This window comes from Stegostoma tigrinum, chromosome 39 (genome assembly GCF_030684315.1).
Source record: "Stegostoma tigrinum isolate sSteTig4 chromosome 39, sSteTig4.hap1, whole genome shotgun sequence".
Classification (NCBI taxonomy): domain Eukaryota; kingdom Metazoa; phylum Chordata; class Chondrichthyes; order Orectolobiformes; family Stegostomatidae; genus Stegostoma; species Stegostoma tigrinum.
In genome coordinates this window covers 2,228,493-2,248,063 of record NC_081392.1, presented here as the reverse complement: position 1 = coordinate 2,248,063, position 19,571 = coordinate 2,228,493, and the positions used below count along the sequence as shown (strand labels likewise).

The 19,571-nt window shown below is 43.5% G+C and overlaps 1 protein-coding gene across 1 annotated transcript in view; it reads right to left on the bottom strand.

The window, feature by feature from the left end:
* The window catches only part of LOC125447817 (adenosine deaminase domain-containing protein 1-like), a 78,610-nt gene that overhangs the window by 19,779 nt on the left and 39,260 nt on the right, over positions 1–19,571 (bottom strand). Inside the window, exons 5-7 of the mRNA XM_048522569.2 lie at positions 17,714–17,782; positions 11,005–11,130; positions 3,717–3,858 (exon numbers count right to left, since the gene is read on the bottom strand). Of these exons, the coding sequence (XP_048378526.1) occupies positions 3,717–3,858; positions 11,005–11,130; positions 17,714–17,782 (337 nt within the window). The remainder of the gene's footprint in view (positions 1–3,716; positions 3,859–11,004; positions 11,131–17,713; positions 17,783–19,571) is intronic.

Sequence of the window (19,571 nt, the reverse complement as noted above, 5' to 3'; positions counted from 1 at the left end):
AACAACTGCCCTAAAACAAGTTTCTTGTTTGTTCTCACTCTCTAGTGAGAAACAACAAAAAAAATTAAAAAGAAAACAGTGAATATTGCCAATTTCTATAGCAGGGCCAAGTACTACAAGAGAGGACAGCAAAGATGCAGTCGGGTCAGAAAATGAGAATAAGTACAAGACCTTTTACACCACACTGTGGAATGCAGTATTCCACTGTGAGAATCATGTGATGCCTATAAACTGGTGTCTAAATAGTCAATGGTTTTCAACATTAGATGTGACGAAACCCTGAAATCAAAAAATTGGAGATAACAAGGTGTAGAGCTGATGAACACAGCAGGCCAAGCAGCATCAGAGGAGCAGGAAGTCTGACGTTTTGGGCCTAGACCCTTCTTCAGGAATGGGGGTGGGGAAGGGGGTTCTGAAATAAATAGGGAGAGAGAGGGGGAGGCAGATAGAAAGTGGATAGAGGAGAAGTTAGGTCAAGAGGAGACAGACAAGTCAAAAGAGGCAGGGATGGAGCCAGTAAAAGGTGTAGTGCAAGTGGGGAGCTAGATCAGTCCAGGGAGGATGGACAGGTCAAGGTGGCAGGATGAAGTTAGTAGGCAGGGGACGGGGGTGGGGCTTGAGGTGGGAGGAAGGACAGATTAGGGAGGCGGGGACAAGCTGGGCTGGTTTTGGGATGCAGTAGGGGGAGGGGAGATTTTGAAGCTTGTGAAGTCCACAATGATACCATTGGGCTGCAGGGCTCCCAAGCGGAATATGAGTTGCTGTTCCTGCAACCTTCGGGTAGCATTGTTGTGGCACTGCAGGAGGCCCAGGGTGGACATGTTGTCTGAGGAGTGGGAGGGGGAGTTGAAATGGTACGTGGCTGGGAAGTGCAGTTGTTTAATGCGAACCGAGCATAGGTGTTCTGCAAAGTAGTCCCCAAGCCTCCGCTTGGTTTCCCCACTGTAGAGGTAGCCACAACAGGAACAGCGGATGCAGTATACCACATTAGCAGATGTGCAGGTGAGCATCGGCTTGATGCAGAAAATCCTGAGGCCTAGGATGAGGTGTAGGGGCAGGTGTAGCACTTCCTGTGGTTGCAGAGAAAAGTGCCGGGTGTGGTGGCATTGGAGGGGAGTGTGGAGTGGACAAGGGAGTCACAGAGAATGTGGTCCCTCTGGAAAGCAGATAAGGGTGGGGAGGGACAAATGTCTTTGGTGGTGGGGTCAGATTGCATATTGCAGAAGTGTCGGAGGGTGAAAAATTGAATGCTGTCAGGCAAAAGGTGTCAAATCCTTTCAAGGGAGCCATTGTGCTACATCGTCCAAAACTGCAAGGCAGTTTTCTCAGACGTACAAACATCGTCCGAGAGTCAGAAATGCTTGCACGTTATGTACTGAACAAATTACATTATGCAGAGTGTAATTTTTCGGCAATATGTAATTTGCTCACTCAGCCCAAAATACATCTCTTACAGGTACATTCGTCTGGAATATTTAATCTGAACAAAGCAGCAATTATTTAGACTTTCTTCTAAAAGAAAGAACTTGTATAACATGCTTGGAGGAAACAAAACACTAAATTGAGATTTTTAAGTTTTACTTTTTGCAAAAAAGAGGTTAAATTATCTCAATAAAACAGGCTCGCTCAAGACTGAAAGAAAAGGAGGGTCATTCTGAAGCAATATAATCTCTTGGGGTCACACAGCAAACATAGATTGGTGATAACACTACAACAGTTTGCTGCAAGCATGGTGGGCCTTTTGGAATAGTTGCAAAGTTACATCTTGGGTATTAATTTTGCTACACGATTCCTGCAGGAGATGTTAAAGATTATAAAGAACTGGGATCAGTAATTCTGTCTGAGTCGATATAACATATAGCTGACAAGCCAAAATGCATTGACTGTTCATACCGTTAATTTCACCAAGTGAAAACAGAGAAGAGGTTATGTATTAAGATACCGTATAAAATCATAAATGTGCAACCCAGAACCAGTTATAAAAACATGAACTGCTGATCTTATTAGAAGAAAATAAACAAAATCCCAAAGTTATCACACTGGACTTAAATTAACTGTTTCTTGCTTCAGATGAATCCAGACCTTTTTTTTCTGATGTATTTGTGGGATGTGGGTGTCGTTGGCTGGCCAGCATTTCTTGCCTATCCCTAGTTGCCGTTAAGACGGCTTCCTTCTTGAACTGCTGTAGTCCTCCTGCTGTGGGTTGACCCATTAAGCTATTAGGGAGGGAATTCCAGGATTTTGACCCAGTGACAGCGAAGGAACAGCAATATATTTCCAAGTCAGGTAGGTGAGTGAGCTGGATGCGAACTTGGAGGTAGTGGTGTTCCCATATGTCCACTGCCCTTGTCCTTCAGATGGAAGTGGTTGTGGGATTGGAAGGTGCTGTCTGAGGATCTTTGGTGAATTTCTGCAGTGCATCTTGCAGATGGCATACACTGCTACAACTGAGTGTTGGGATGCTGAGAATGAATGCTTATGAAATGTAGGGCCAATCAAACGGGCTGCTTTGTCCTTGATAGTGTCAAGCTTCTTGAGTGTTTTTGGGGCTGAACTCATCCAGGCAAGTTGGGGGTATTCCATCACACTCCTGATTTGTACTTTGTAGATGGTGGATGGACTTTGGAGGAGTCAGGAGGTGAGTTATTCACCACAGTATTCCTAGCATCTGGTCTGCTCTTGTAGCCACTGCATTAATGTGGTGAGTCCAGTGGAATTTCTGGCCAATGGTAACTCCCAGGATGCTGATAGTGGGAGTTCAGTGACGGCAACACCACTGAATGTCATGGGATGGTGGTTAGATTTTCTGTTCTTGGTGATGGTCATAGCTTGGCATTTGCGTGGTGCGAATGTCACTTTTCTAAATGTCACAGTTTCAAAAACATTTTCTTTTTATTTCTGGTTTCTCGCAGTATTTGCTTTTGCTTAAATGAAAAATACATGTTGCTTCATGGAAGAAGCTAATGAGAACACCTAATGGACTAATTAAAATACTTTGTAATTTCCATTCAGCACAGAATCCAACATACAAACGTTATAAGGACACACTTAATAAAAAAGGGTTCTACAAGCTTGTGCATAGCGTTAAATGTATCTTTGGAAAATGACAGTCCATCCACAAGCATAGGAATTTGGTTCAGCATGTTTCAAGAACCAACGTAAAACTTAATATTCAATGCTTGAAGTGGCACAGATGCAGAAACTTCAAGAATCAATACAATTATCAGTTCTGCGAATATCTTTGTCAATGTCATAATGGAATGTTCAGTTCTGAGAAGCCACAGGAGGACAAAGAAGCCACGTAATGGCTTGGTCATGCTCAAGTAATAGTCCTTCACTACAGTTTTCTAAATTATCCCTGTGCTATTGAACTTTAATTTTAAGCAACATATGGATTAATGCCTTTTGCGCATTTTCCCTTCACATCATAGTCCATTTTCAGTCATTTGAGGCTTGATCAAGAACAATCATAAAATATTAAGTCTAATATGCTGAAGCAGTCTCTCAATTCTATTCTCTAGCTCCAATGTTCTGTCTGAACTCTTCTTTGCAGTGCCCCTAGGATGTTAACGTCACCTTGTTGCTGTATTAGGAAGAAACAAACATTCATGATACTAGAGCAAAGAGTGTGCCACAAATTTTATGTAGATGTCTTACAATCTTTTTGAATACATGAAAATCTCTTTCTTCATAGTAAACTTTTCTTGAGCAAATACCTTTGCAATGCCCGTCTTACAACCACTGCAGCATGGCAGTCATGGAGTAAACGACCATCAAAACGGATCCAACTGCTGTAACAAGTCTCTCCTGTTCCTAAAGCAACCACTTCATACTGTTCACTGTTGCCATCTTCTGTCACTGCAAAAATCAAAGGTGGAAATAATATTTTTGCAGGAGTGATATGGAAATGCTATAAAAAAAGTACAGAGAATTAGGGTTAATCAGTTTGAGGAGTCTTAAACTTATTAGGTTTAAATTTCAAAATGGAATAAGTGTATAAAATGATAACAATCCTACTCAAAGGTGAGTGAAGAACAAGGGTTTAAAGAAATGCAGGAAAGAAAACATCTACACCAATAGCTTTAACTCCAGCTTCAATGCACAGAGGAAGATCCCATATCTATCCAACACCATATCATCCTTGGCTTGGTTAATGTGATAAAATTTGCATTATAGTTCATTTTTGTTAAACGAATTCATTTTTAAGATAATGAATACAGGAAAGAAGGAAGACAGACAGGGTTGTTAAAAAAGTTAACATGCTTGCATTCATTGCTCAATCCTTTGAGGATGTGTGTTGGGAAGTCATGTTGGGTGTTGTACAGGGCATTGAGACCTCTTCTGGAGTATTGTGTCCAGTTCTGGTTGTCCAGTCATAGGATGGTTATTAAAGGTGGAGAGGGTTCAGAAGAGATTTACAGGTAGTTCTCCTATAACGTGATAGTTGTGTTCTTGTGTGACCTCAAAAAAAAACGCTATACTTGTTAAGAAAGTTTGCATTATCCAAACAGTGGCCATTATTCATCATTCACATTACAGCCAATTTGCATTAATGAAATGCATGTTATAGCGGAACTACCTGTACCAGAATGTTGCCAGGTATGGAAGGTTTGAGCTATAAAGAAAGGCTGGATAGGCTAGGGCTTTCATTGGAGCTTAGGAAGTGACCTTATAGAAACTTATAAAGTAATGAAGGGTATAGAGAGAGTTAATTGTAGTTGTCCTTTCCCTAGGATTGGGGATTTCAAGACTAGAGGGCACATTTTTAATGTGAGAGGAGAAAATTTAAAAAAGACACCATGGCCAATTTTTTTTTAAAATAGAGGGTGTGGAATTGGGGGCGTGAGGTACAATTATAAAAGACATTTTATTAAGTACATGAATAGGAAACATTTGGAGGGATATGGGCCAGGAGCAGATAGGTGGGTCTAGTTTAGTTTGGGATTATGTCCAGTGTGGACTGGTTGGGCCAAAAGGTCTGTTTGTTTCTGTGCTGTATGACTGATAGCAGAATTCAAGGAGGGGAGTGGGGGGGAAATCACAAGAATAATTTAGAACTAAACAGAATTGAAAGAACTTTTCCTGAAACTTATCAAATTTACTGCGGAAAAAGGCAATTGTTTTATTTTCCAAGACACTTAATATTTGGGCTGATTCTATCACCCTCTCCCTTTCTTTCTCTAGGAACATAAAAACCAGTTCTTTAAACAAGTTAAAAAGGGCTGAGATAACAAAGTGTAGAGCTGGATGAACACAGCAGGCCAAGCAGCAGAGGAGCAGGAAGGCTGACGTTTCGGGCCTAGACCCTTCTTCAGAAACCTAGGCCTGAAACGTCAGCCTTTCTGCCCTCTGATGCTGTTTGGCCTGCTGTGCTCATCCAGCTCTACACCTTGTTATCTCAGATTCTCCAGCATCTGCAATTCCTACTATCTCTAAAAAGAACTGAAATGTCCAGCTGTAAATGATTATTAAAAACAAGATTTCCTCCTGAGTTAGTGGAAGAATTTCAGAAATATTTTACATCCATATCCCATATCAGAAAACAGCCAAGAACTTTACAATTTAAAGTTACAACTTAAAACCAAAACTGGATACACAATATAGCAATCAAATTAGAATATAACATTCACTCATCAAAACCATGTTTTACTACATATTTAACAATTTGAATGACATTTCTTTAGGATACTACAGAAATAGCCTGTTAATTTGGCCATTTTGGAGGCTGAAGTGCTTTCACAAATACTATACGTTAGGGACAAGGAAGAGGTTGAAAGAAGACTGCTGCCATCTAATGGTCAATAGTTATACTGTAATCTACTGCCTGGAAGCGATTACCAGTCATGTAGTTGTGCAGAAGGATAACTCTTACACCAGTTCTACTCCAAACAATTCAGGGTTGATAAGATTTTAGCCACTGCTTTTTGTACACATTCAACAAAAGGGCACAATATGTAGAATGCCAGCAGGTATTGAAACACTACTGAATTGCAACCAAGTTTTGGACCTGAATTCAATGCTGAACATTGATGTAAAAGTCACATTTTAAAGCTTTTCATTCAGCACTCATCAGGGCAGAAATATAAGAGCGCCAAATTTCAAAGGGAACAACAATTTATGCTGAATGAGAAGGGCGCTTTTTGGTTTGCATGTGGTCCCCAAATAGCGGAAGTGTTAGCATAGAGAATGCAACAATAGTAACACCGAAGTTTTTTGTTTTAAGTTCAAACTAGACAGGTCGACTCCGGGAATTCTCCAAAATATCCAGGCATTGTGCCTTTGCAAATGATGTTTGGGGGTGGGAGTGAGGGTGAGGAATGTGGTCCAGGAGCGTTCCCTATGATAATACCTTGACCACAATCCATGTATCAACCGATCACCACACTTCTCAAGTTGTTAAAAAAAAATCTTTGAAACTTGATATTCTTATAATTCTGTCCTGGTGAGTGCAAAGGAAAAAATGTAGACAGAATTTATTTTGCAACAATACTCAACTATCCAGTGACTATTTTAATTCTGAATTTAAAACAAAAAAACTTAAAGGTACATTCGTGGGATGTGGATGTCACTGGATAGCCTTGCATTTATTGCCCATCCCTATTTGCCCAGAAGGCAGTTGAGGGCCAACTACACTGCTGTGGGTATGGAGTCACATGCTGGCCAGACTAGGCAGGATGTCAGTTTTCTTGCCCAAAAGGATATAAGTGAACGAGATGAGTTTTTCAGACAATCGACAATCATTAGACTCTTTATTCCAGATTTTATTTTTAAAAAACTGAATTCAAATTCAACCATTTAGCATGGCGGGACTTGAACCTGCGTCTCTAGATTAAGTCCATTACTTTCCTAGAACTACTTAAAGTAAGAGCATTTCGTACCAATCTAAATTTTCATCAAATGCAGAATGCACCTACCCTAATCGGGCAGTGTAACTGAGGACTCAAAGATATTCAATGAACACAACAGTTCACTTCAGGGCAGAAAGTTGTTTTGTCCAAAAGGAAAATGGCCAAGCCATCAGCTTATGTAATCTTTCAATGTGGTGTCTCCACTGGTCAGTTAATTCTTCAGCATTACTTTTCCATCTAAATGCACTTGTCACCTGTTTGTTAACCCATTAGAAAAGGTTCTATTTGGATGAGACCAGCCTTTACATTACTTCAGAGCTATAAAGTAACGCCACAAAAAGAGTGAAATAAATATCTGATTTATTTTTAAATCTTTCAGTACAAACTGCCATGATTTAAAAGGCTTTGGCATTCAAGTTCTGAATGTACATGGGAATTTCAAATACAAGACATTGTCAGCAATCATTGTCGATTGCTTAGAGAAGTTAGGTGAGTATGAGGGAGAAAGGAACACAAGTTTATTTTGAAAGGTTAGAAACAACGTACCAAAGGAAGACAATAAAGTGTGAAGCTGGATGAACACAGCAGGCCAAGCAGCATCTCAGGAGCACAAAAGCTGATGTTTCGGGCCTAGACCCTTCATCAGAGAGGGGGATGGGGTGAGAGTTCTGGAATAAATAGGAAGAGAGGGGGAGGCGGACCGAAGATGGAGAGAAAAGAAGATAGGTGGAGAGGAGAGTATAGGTGGGGAGGTAGGTAGGGGATAGGTCAGTCCAGGGAAGACGGACAGGTCAAGGAGGTGGGATGAGGTTAGTAGGTAGGAAATGGAGGTGTGGCTTAGGGTGGGAGGAAGGGATGGGTGACAGGAAGAACAGGTTAGGGAAGCAGAGACAGGCTGGGCTGGTTGTGTGATGCACTGGGGGGAAGGGGACAAACTGGGCTGGTTTTGGGATGTGGTGTGGGAAGGGGAGATTTTGAAGCTGGTGAAGTCCACATTGATACCATTGGGCTGCAGGGTTCCCAAGCAGAATATGAGTTGCTGTTCCTGCAACCTTCGGGTGGCATCATTGTGGCACTGCAGGAGGCCCATGATGGACATATCATCTAAAGAATGGGACGGAGTTGAAATGGTTCGCAACTGGGAGGTGCAGTTGTTTATTGCAAACCGAGTGGAGGTGTTCTGCAAAGCGGTCCCCAAGCCTCCGCTTGGTTTCCCCAATGTAGAGGTAGCCACACCGGGTACAACGGATACAGTATACCACATTGGCAGATGTGCAGGTGAACATCTGCTTAATATGGAAAGTCATCGTGAGGCCTGGGATAGGGGTGAGGGAGGAGGTGTGGGGGCAAGTGTAGCACTTCCTGCGGTTGCAGGGGAAGGTGCCGGGTGTGGTGGGGGTGAGAGTGATCTCTCCGGAAAGCAGACAAGGGCGGGGATGGAAAAATGTCTTGGATGGTGGGGTCGGATTGTAGATGGCGGAAGTGTCGGAGGATGATGTGATGTATCCGGACGTTGTTGGTGTGGTGAGAGAGGATGAGGGGGATCCTCTTTGGGCGGATGTGGCGGGGGTTGGGGTGTGAGGGATGTGTTGCGGGAAATGCGGGAGACGCGGTCAAGGGCGTTCTCGACCACTGTGGGGGGCAAGTTGCGGTCCTTGAAGAACTTGGACATCTGGGATGTGCGGGAGTGGAATGCCTCATCGTGGGAACAGATGTGGCGGAGGCGAGGAATTGGGAATAGGGAATGAAATTTTTGCAGGAGGGTGGGTGGGAGGTGTGTTCTCGGTAGCTGTAGGAGTCGGTGGGCTTGAAATGGACATCAGCTACAAGCTGGTTGCCTGAGATGGAGACTGAGAGGTCCAGGAAGGTGAGGGATGTGTTGGAGATGGCCCAGGTGAACTTGAGGTTGGGGTGGAAGGTACTAAAGGAAGACTCAGGGAATGTGAATGGTTGAATGAATGGCCTGTGTGTTCTGCACATCAACTTAACCAAGCATAAAACACAGATACAATTGGTGTTCACTGTAAAGACCTCAAATTACCATGATCACTGACTACCAATGCGATCACCTATGAATGATTTGGGTATCACAGGGTGGGGACAACTGATATGCTTAGTGTAAGCAGGAACATTCTCTTTTGTATCAGACCTGGTCGACCCATTGTCTCCGCCTGCTCCTGCCCCACCGAACTTATCTCCACCTATCTTGACTCCATTTTCTCCCCCTTGGTCCAGGAACTCCTTACCTATGTCCATGACACCATCCATGCCCTCCACTTCCTCCAGAACTTCAATCTGTCAGTCCCCAACACATTTTCACTATGGACGTCCAGTACCTATACTCCTGCATTCCCCATGCAGATGGTCTAAAGGCACTCCACTTCTTCCTGTCCCGCAGGACTGATGCCCTCATCCACTCAGCCAAACCCATCCTCACTGTCAACAACTTCTCTTTCAATTCCTCCCGCTTCCTACAGACAAAGCGGGTGGCTATGGGTACCTGCATGGGCCCACGATATGCCTGCCTCTTTGTAGGTCATGTAGAACAATCTCTCTTCTGTACCTACACTGGCCCTAAACCCCACCTCTTCCTCCTTACACTGATGACTGTCTCGGCAGGGCCTCGTGCTCCCAACAGGAGCTCGAACAGTTCATCCACTTCACCAACACTTCTAGCCCAACCTTAAGTTCACCCAGACCATCTCTAACACCTCTCTCACCTTCCTGGACCTCTGTGTCTCCATATCGGGTAACCACCTAGAAACCAATATTCATTTCAAACACACCGGCTCCCACAGCTACCCGGAATACACCTCCTCCCACCCGCCTTCCTGCTCCGGCTCCCAGAATGAGACATTCTCCTCCCGTACATCTCAGATGTCCTGGTTTTCAAGAACCGCAACTTTCTCCCCACAGTGGTCGAGAATGTCCTCAAGTGTGTCTCCTGCAATTCCCGCAACTCATCCCTCACATCACGTCCCTGCAATAACAACCAAAAAAAATCCCCCTCGTCCTCACATACCACCACAACCACCTCCGGATCCAACGCATCATCCTCTGACACTTCCACCAACTGCAATCTGACCCCACCACCAAAGACATTTTCCCTCCCCGCCCTTGTCTGCTTTTCAGACGGACCACTCTCTCAGTGACTCCCTTGTCCACTCCACTCCAACCCCACCACACGCAGCACTTTTCCCTACAACCGCAGGAAATGCTACACCTGCCCCAACACCTCCTCCCTCACCCCCATCCCAGTCGCCAAGAAGACTTTCCACATCAAGCAGAAGTTCACTTGCACATCTGCCAATGTGGTATACTGCATCTGCTGTATTCGTTGTGGCCTCCTCTACCTCAGGGAAACCAAGCAGAGGCTTGGGGACCGCCTTGCAGAATACCTACGCTTGGTTTGCACTAAACAACCGCACCTCCCCGTTGTGAACCATTTCAACTCCCCCTAACATTTCGCAGACATGATGTCCATCCTGGGCTTCCTGCAGTGCCACAACGATGTCACCCGAAGGTTGCAGGAACAGCAACTCATAATCTGCTTGGGAACCCTGCAGCCTAATGGTATCAATGTGGACTTCACAAGCTTCAAAATCTCCCCTTCCCCTATTGCATCCCAAAACCAGCCCAGTTCGTCCCTGCCTCCTTAACCTGTTCTTCCTCTCACCTATCCCCTCCTCCCACCTCAAGCTGCAGCCCCACTTCCTACCTACTAACCTCATCCTGCCTCCTTGGCCTGTCCATCCTCCCTGGACTGACGTATCTCCTCCCTACCTCTCCACCTACACTCACCTTTACTGGCTTCATCTCTTTGACTTCTCTGACCCCTCTCCACCTATCTTCTCCTCTATCCATCTTTGATCCACCTCCCCCTCTCTCCCTATTTATTTCAGATCCCCCTTCCCCTCCCCCATTTCTAATGGGGTGTCTCGGCCCGAAACATCAGCTTTCCTGCTCGGCTTGCTGTGTTCATCCAGCTCTACACCTTGTTATCTCACATTCTCTTTTGTCACCTTTTCACTCTCCACAGTACACATTAAATTTAATGATAATTTTATTTTAAAAAAACGGGGTAAAACAAGGGGAAAAACCAAGTCTTATCCATTCACACCACAATTTAGCGTCAAACAAAGCAGGGTTAATTTACCTTTCTCCATTATGAAAGCAGCAAGGCTCCCTCTGCAGTCTTTGTACTTTGGAAGAGATTCTAAGAGCACATTCAATATGCAATTGCTAACTGCTGCACAGCGGATGGGGTGAATGATTAGATTTTCTGTAATAAATCATGAGGTGCACTCAATTAGATTCAGAAAGTAAGTGGTTTAAGACATAAAACAAGTAGTGTTCTACTTCGTTAAAACTTTACAACTCACACAAAAACCCCTCCTTTATTTACTACCTTACTACTAGTCCCAAAAGTGGACAGATTTCCAGCTCCCTCTAACAGGACTGCCACTTAGTAAGTGCTCTAATCAGGAGCAAACCAACGTGCTTCTGATTTTTCACTCGCACTACATTCAGTATAATGGGAGTACTACACTCGCCCGAGTCAGAGGTTTGCTGATTCAAACATATTCCAGAGACTTGAATGCATAATCTAAGCTGACACTTGCTACAGAACTATCATACTGTTGACAATGTTTTATGTCAAATAATTATGGGTAAGGGTAACTTTCTTTAAAAAAAGTTGTATTTAGTTGCTTTTTGCAGGACTTTCAATATAAAAGATATGCATTTGGTTCTCCCTGCACACTGAGCTGCAAGAGTGTGCAAACACTAGGGTTTGAGCCAAGTCTGGGTGGTTTAGGCAAGTCTAGATTTGCTAATTGTTTAATGGGGCAATGATGGCAATTAGTGGTGTGGTATGGTCCTCCTGTTGGATGTGCACCATCAGGGAACTTCTGACTATCCCCAGAGACGATGTCTGCAGGAAGCATGTTTGGCAGTGGCAAATGACACCATTTAGATCGGCTGCAGAGGTAGTTGGAGTCACTGAGGAACATACAGGAAGCAGAATGGGATGCATAGTAGCTTTGGAAAGGTGGTCACACCACAGGTACAGAGGATTGTCAGGAGAGGAAGGTAGTGCAGGAGGCTCCTTTGGCTATCCGTCTCTCAAAACGGATAAACTGTTTTGGATATAGTTATGGCAGACAGCCTCTTAGATACAGTAGCAGTGGCAACCAGGTCTTGGGCACCATAGCTGGGCCTTCTGTTTAGCAGAGTTTGTCAAAATTCAAATAAGCAATTGCTTTAGGGGTCGCTCCAGTAAGGATACAGACAGGCAATTCTGCAGTTGAGAGCAAGACTTCAGGATGCTGTCTTGCCTCCCTGGACCCAGGGTTAAGGACATCTGAAAATTTGCTGCAACCACTCAAAGCAGAGCAGGAGCAGACCGAGATCATTGTACACATTGGTACCAATGAGATCTTGATCAGAAGGAGTTTAATGAGACAAATGTGAAGTGCTGCATTTTGGTAAAGCAAATCAGGGAGGGACTTACACATTTGATGGTAAGTTCCTTTGGAGCGTCGCTGGACAAAAGGAGACCTTGGGGTGCAAGTTTATAATTCCTTGAAAGTGGAGCTATGGTAGACAAGACAGTGAAGGTGGTGTATGGTATGCTTGCCTTTATTGGTCAGTGCATTGAGTATAGGAGTTGGGAAGTCACGCTGCAGCTGTATTGTACATTGGTTAGGCCACTTTTGGAATACCATGTTCAATTCTGGTCTCCCTTCTATCGGAAAGATGCTGTGCAATTTGAAAGGGCTCAAAAAAGATCTACAAGGATGTTGCCAGGGTTGGAATGTGAGCAACAGGGAAGAGGCTGAACAGGCTGGGGCAATTTTCCCTGAAGTGTCAGAGGCTGAGGGGTGACCTTAGAGAAGTTTATAAAACCACGAGGGGCATGGATAGGGTGAGCAATCAAGGTCTTTTCCCCAGGGTACAGAGTCCAGAACTAGAAGGCATAGTTAAGGTGACAGAAGAAAGATTTAAAAGGGACCTAAAGGGTCAAAATTTTCATGCAGAGGATGGTGCATGTATGGAATGAACTGCCAGAGGAAGTGGTGGAGGCTATTACAATTACAACATTTAAAAGGTACCTGAATGGGTATATGAATAGGAAGGGTTTAGAGGGTTAGGGGAATGGAACTAGATTAAATTTACAATATCTGGTCAGCATGGACATGTTAGACTGAGAGGTCTGTTTCCGTGCTGTGTATCTCTATGACACAGGTAAATGGACGAGGTCCTGCAGACTGAACATAGGAAGGTGGGCAGGAGGTTAAAAAGTAGGATCTCAATTGTAGTAATTTCCAGATTATTTCCAGTGGCATGTGGTAGGGAGTGTAGGAATAGGAGGATTGGGCAGGACTTACACAGTTAATGGTAAGGCCCTGGGGGAGTGCTGTCGAATAAAAAGATCTAGGATGCCAGGTACATCATTTCTTGAAAATGGTGTCACAGGTAAGAAGGGTGGTGATTTTGGTGTTTGGCATGCTTGCCTTCATTGGTCAGAACACTGAGTATAAAAGTTGGGATATAATGTGCAGCTGTACAGGACACGGAGGCCAATTTTGGAATACTGCGTACAGTTCTGGTTGCCCTGATATAGGAAGGGTATTATTAAATTGGAAAGGGTGCAGGAAAATTAGTGGGATTAGAGGCTGGGACATTTTATTCCCCACCAACCCCCTGCACAGTGTAGAAGTTTGAGAAGATCACCTTACAGAGGTTTATAAAGTAATGAGGGGCATAGATAAGATGAACGGCCAAAGTCTTTTCCCCAAGGTAAAGGGATTCAAAACAAGAAGGCATAGTTTTAAGGTGAGGGGGAAAAGATTGAAAAGGGAGTTAGGGGCAACTTTTTCACAGAGCATGGTGCACATATGGAATGAACTGCCAGAGGAAGTGGTAGATGCAGGTACAGCTACAACATTTAAAAGACTTGGACAGGGTACATGAATAGGAAGGACTGAGGGGGATTTGGACACAACACAGGGAAATGGGACTAGTTTGGGAAACCTGATCAGCATGAACAAGTTGGACTGAAGGATTTGTTTCCATGCTGTATGGCTCTATGACTCAAAGGCTACAAAAAGAGGAGGCAAAGCAAAAAACCCAAGATGCAACTTTTAAGAAGAACACAAGTAGTATCCGGACAAGCCTTTCCAGCATTTATGTAAAATGAAAATACTACTGCAATTGGATGGCATTTCATTTCTTAGTCTTTAATGGGATGAGAGCATCAGTGGTAAACAGATTACATTGCCAACACCTAGTTGCCTGTGAAAGTTGTGAGGTGTCTTCTTAAACCACTGCAGTTCATGTGACATATATACACCTACAGCACTATTCAGCATGCAGTTCCAAGACTTTCACCTAGAGACAATTAAAGGACAGCAGTGGGGAGAAAAAGAAACAGCAATATATAGTCACACACCAGTCAGGCTTGTAACTCAATTGGAATTCCACAAATTCCCATTATGAAACTGAATCTACCCTCCCAACACCTCTCAATTTTATATGAGTCTATCAGGCCACCTCTTGACCTCGGATGCTCCAGTCATGAATGATGGTGGACGTTTAAACTACTGACTAAAGGAAAAGGTGGCACAAATATCCCACAAGATATAGAATTAGGCTATTCAGCCTATCAAGTCTGCCCCACCATTCGATAATGGCTGGTATGTTTCTCAAACCCATTCTCCTCCCTGTAAACCTTGAGTAATTGATTGATTTTTTTTTTGTCACACGTACCAAGATAGTGAAGTGTGATTTTGCACGCTATCAATCAAGAACCTAACTCTGCCTTAAATACACTGGATAACTTGGCCTCTAGAACTTTTTGCAACAATGAATTCCACAAATTAGCCACCTTCTAGCTGAAGAGATTCCTCCTCATCTAAGTTCTAAAGGGTCATCTCTTCATCCAGTATCTCATACAAGTGGAAACACCTTCTCCACATCCATTCTTTCCAGGTCTCAGTATTCTGCAAGTTTCGGTCAGAATCTACACAGCGCCCCCCCCACCCCCATCATTCTTCTAACCTCCATCAAGTTAAAACTCAGTCATAGGACAAGCTCTTCCGCCCTGGGATCATTCTTGTAAACTTCCTCTGGAACCCCTCCAACAGCAGCACCTCGTTCCTTAGGCATAGGGCTCAAAATTGCTCATCATTCCAAATGCACTCTGACCAGAACCTTTTACAGCCTCAGCGGTGCATCTTTGCTACTCTTATGTCTAAGCTCCCTTGAAATGAGCATTGTATTCATCTTCCTAACTGCCAACTAAACCTGCATGTTAACCTTAAGAGAATCCTGAACTGCGATTCCCAAGTCCCTCTGTGTTTCATATTTCTGAATAACGACTTTCTTTGTTTAGAAAATAGTCTATGCTTCTACCCTTCCTACTAAAGTGCAAAGCCTCATCACTTTTTCCACACTGTATTCCATTGGCCACTCTCCAGCTTGTCCAAGTCCTACTGCAGTCCCTCCATTTCCTCAACAGTACCTGCCCCTCCACCCTATTTTTGTCATCTGCAGACTCCGTTCCATCAAAATTATTAACGCATAACATGAACAGTTGTGGCCTCAACACTGACCCCTGTGGAACTCCAGAGTTCACTGGCTGCCATCCTGAAAAAGACCTCTTTATCCCCATTTTCTGCCTTCTTCCTGTCAGCCAAAACTCTACCTTGCCACCAACATCAGTAACCTCCTGAGCAACATTTTGTCAAAGGGTTTCCAGAAATCCAAAAAAATCACTGTCTAGCTTGCTCGTTACTTCTTCAAAAAGGATTCCAACAGGATTGTCAGGCATAATCTCCCCTTGATGAAGCTGTGCGGTCTCAGCCCTATTTTATCATGCACTTCCAAGCACTCTGCAATCTCATCCTTAGCAAATGGACTCAAATGTTACCAACAACTGAGGACAGGCTAACCAGTCTATATTTTTGAGTCTTCTGCCTCCCTCTCTTCTTAAAGGGTGTTAAATTAGTCATTTTCCAGTCCTCTGGGTCCCTCCCTGACTCCAAATGGTTCCTGGAAGATCACCAATGCCTCCACAATCTCCTCAGCTATCTCCTTTAGATCTCTACGGTGTACTCAATCTGGTCCGGGTGTTTTATCCGCTTTTAGGCCTTTCAGCTTCTCCTTAGTGACAGACACTACACACAACCAACAGATCTGGCAGCATCTGTGGAAGAGAAAACAGAGTTAACGTTTCGGGTCTGGAGACCCTTCCTCAGAATGGATCTCAAACATTAAATCTGTTTTCTCCTCCAAGGCCTGCTGAGCTTTTCCAGCAACTTTGTTTTTGTTCCTGATTTACAGCATCCAGTTCTTTTGGTTTTTACTCAACCAGAGTCAGGGTTGTTTTCCACTGAGAAACTGCAGCAAAGTACCTTTTCAGTTCATTCAACATTTCTTTGTTCCCCATTACTACTTCTCTAGCCTCATTTTCCAGCAGTCCAAATGTCTTGCCTTTCTCATATCTAAAAAAAGACTCTGGAAATCATCTTTTATATTACTAACTATCTTATGCTCATATTTCATCTGGTTCCCCCACCTTATTGTTTTTTTATTAAGTTATCCTCTGTTGGTTTTTAAAAGGCTTCCTAATCATCTTCACTACAATATATGCTTTCTCTTTGTTTTTATGCTGTCCCCAACTTCCCTTGTCAGTCATGGTTGCCTCATCCTCATCTTAGTTTATTGCTTCTTCCTTGGGATGAATTTCTTCTGTGCCTCCCAAATTACTGCCAGAAACTCCTGCAATTGCTACTCCACTGTCTTTCCTGCTAGGCTCCCCTTCTAATCAACGCTAACCAGCTCCTCCATGTATTCATAGTTATCTTTAATCAACTGTAATACAGTTTCATTCTGATTCTATATTCATCCTCTCAAACTACAGATATAACTTCAGCATATTATGTTCCCTAGGGGTTCCTCCATCTTAAGCTTCCTAATCAATAATAGATAATGAATTACCTTCTCTCCTTTAGGTAGAATTCTAGCAATAGCCTTTCTAACCTGCCTAATTGTCTATCCAAGATAACAAAGTGTGTAGCTGGATGAACACAGCAGGCCAAGCAGCATCTCAGGAGCACAAAAGCAGATGTTTCGGGCCTAGACCCTTTGGGCCTAGTAGGCCTGACATATACATGTGGGAATGCCCACCTGATAATTGCACAACATTCAGCGCCATGTGCTTGGATAAATGCAGCTCCTACATCACTCACAAAGCTCAACACCATCCGGAACAAAGCAGGCTGCTTGACTGGTGCACTATCCACTTTCAACATTCATCCCCCTCCACCAGAGGCACAGGAGTAGCCATGTATAGCATCCACAGATGTACTGTGGTAACTCAAGCTGCTTCAACAGTACCTTCCAATTACATGAGCCATATCACCTACGAGAAGAAAGGCAGCAGATGTGGGAGACCACCACTGCCTTCATGTTCCTTTCTAAGCCACACAATGCCCTATTGCTGTTCCTTCACTGGCACTGGGACAAAAATCAGAGAACCTTCTTCCAAGCAGCACTGTGGGTGTATCCAAATCAAATGGAGTGCAACAGTAAAGGCAGTGGTTCATCGCCATCAAATAGAATTAGGCAATTATTGTTATTCCAGCCACATAATATGAACAAAAGAACACATCAAGACAACAGTGGGATTACTTCCCATTTCAAATAGGACCTTACGTACGAGGAAATAAACGTGCTTAAAATGCAGTTCCAGGTTTTCTGACCTATATTTGAGTTATTGAAGTTGGGCAACAGGTAATTTCACTCCATCTTACATACTGAATGACTTTCCTTGGTAAAACTAAGTTTGTAGATATTCTTACCACTCAGAACGTATGGTTTTCTCCCAGTTACTCTGGCACCTGCAGTTGGCTTTGTATCATCTGGAGCTGCTGATTTTAAAAAAGGTCAAACAAATCTATTACTTTGGGAGGTGGGGAAAGAGCTGTGTTGCATTTTACGGTGATCAAGAGACTTGCCACTGCTCCACGGCAAAAATTATAAAAATGCTCAACAATAAAAAATGAATAATAGCAGCATTAGGTTTTGTCAACACTTGACAAATCTTTCAGAATCATCAACATGTATGACAGAGGTCATCATTCAAACAAACAAAAGGGCAAAAGATGAGCCATGGACCATTGGGTGGGTCATTAAAGTTGAAAGGGGTGCAAAGTGAGGGCAAACAAGGTAGATATTCTTTATCATCATTTCTTCTGTGTTCGGATACCATTGACAAAAATAATTTGCATTTATATATCACCATTTACAGGAATTTTGTGGCTTCATAGCTAGTACCCTTGCTTTAAGCCAGAAGCTCCAGGGCGAAGTCCAACTCGAGGCTTACTGATCACAAAGGAGAGTTCATAGCATTGTTCAAACATTGAACAATCAACCTGTTAATCCAGACCCCTCTCATTATTCCCTAAAGGGTAGAAAAGGGAGAGAAGAAAAGCAAACTAAACCAATTTAGGGAAATATCTCAAATTCTATACAGCAAGGTCTCACAAACACGCAATAGGATCTTCGTCTTTTTCTTTCAAGTAGTAACAACTTGAGACTTTTCTACAGACACAGGATTAAAATAAGATCACAGGTATATTCCAATACGAATTGCAAATTTCAAACAATACCCAAGCAGCCCAGATCTGTTTGAAGCCCTGCAATCTAGTTTCTGGTTTGCAGAGTCCAGTGTCTCTAGAGATTGGAACTCCCCAAGGAACCTCCTACACAGATTTTCAGCACAGATTTAGAAGCACCTCTTTAACACTGCAACATCAGTTGTTTGGAAGGACATTTGTGACTCCCTAAAGATTCATGCAGTACCTGAGCCTCTCAATATGCGCAATGGAGATTCCTAATTTAGGGCGAAGCATGGATAGGAAATCACTGGAATTAACATGGAATTCAAATTTTAAAATACATTGATGAAACAAAGTAAGTAGTAGTGACTATAAGGTTTTGGAGTAGATTTTTAGCTTGGGTTGTGGGTGTTGGGTTGGTTGGCTTGTCGAACTGGTTTGCTATTCCTCAGACTTTTTGTTACCACGCTGAGTAACATCGGAGGCTGCACTGATGAAGAAGCGTCAGTGTTTTCCCGCCTGGTTTTTAAAACTCGAGTCCGTTGAGCTGGATTGCCTCGCTTCGGTTTTCCTTCATAGTTGAGTGTATATGGGGTTGAGTTTTACGTGTTTATAAATGGCTTTCTTCAGGGAGTGCCATGCTTCTAGGAATTCCCATGCCTGTCTCTGCTTAGCTTGTCCCAGGGTTTTGGCGATGTACCAGTCGAATTGGTTGTTCTCCCTATCCCTGTGGATTGAGCTGAGTGAGTATTAGTCATGTCTTTTTGTAGCCAGTTAGTGTTTGTGTACCCTTGTTGTTTGTCGCCTTCCTGTTTGTCCAATGTAGTGTTTTTTCACAGTCTCTGCAGGGGATCTTATAGATGACAAAGTGTGGCGCTGGTTGAACACAGCAGGCCAAGCAGCATCTTAGGGGCACAAAAGCTAACATTTCAGGCCTAGACCCTTCAGAAAAGGGAGATTTGGGAAGAGGACTCTGAAAGAAATAGGGAGAGAGGGGGAGGCGAACCAAAGATGGATAGAGGAGAAGATAGGTGGAGAGGAGAGTATCGGTGGGGAGAGTACAGGTCGGTCCGGGGAGGACGGACAGGTCAAGGGGGTG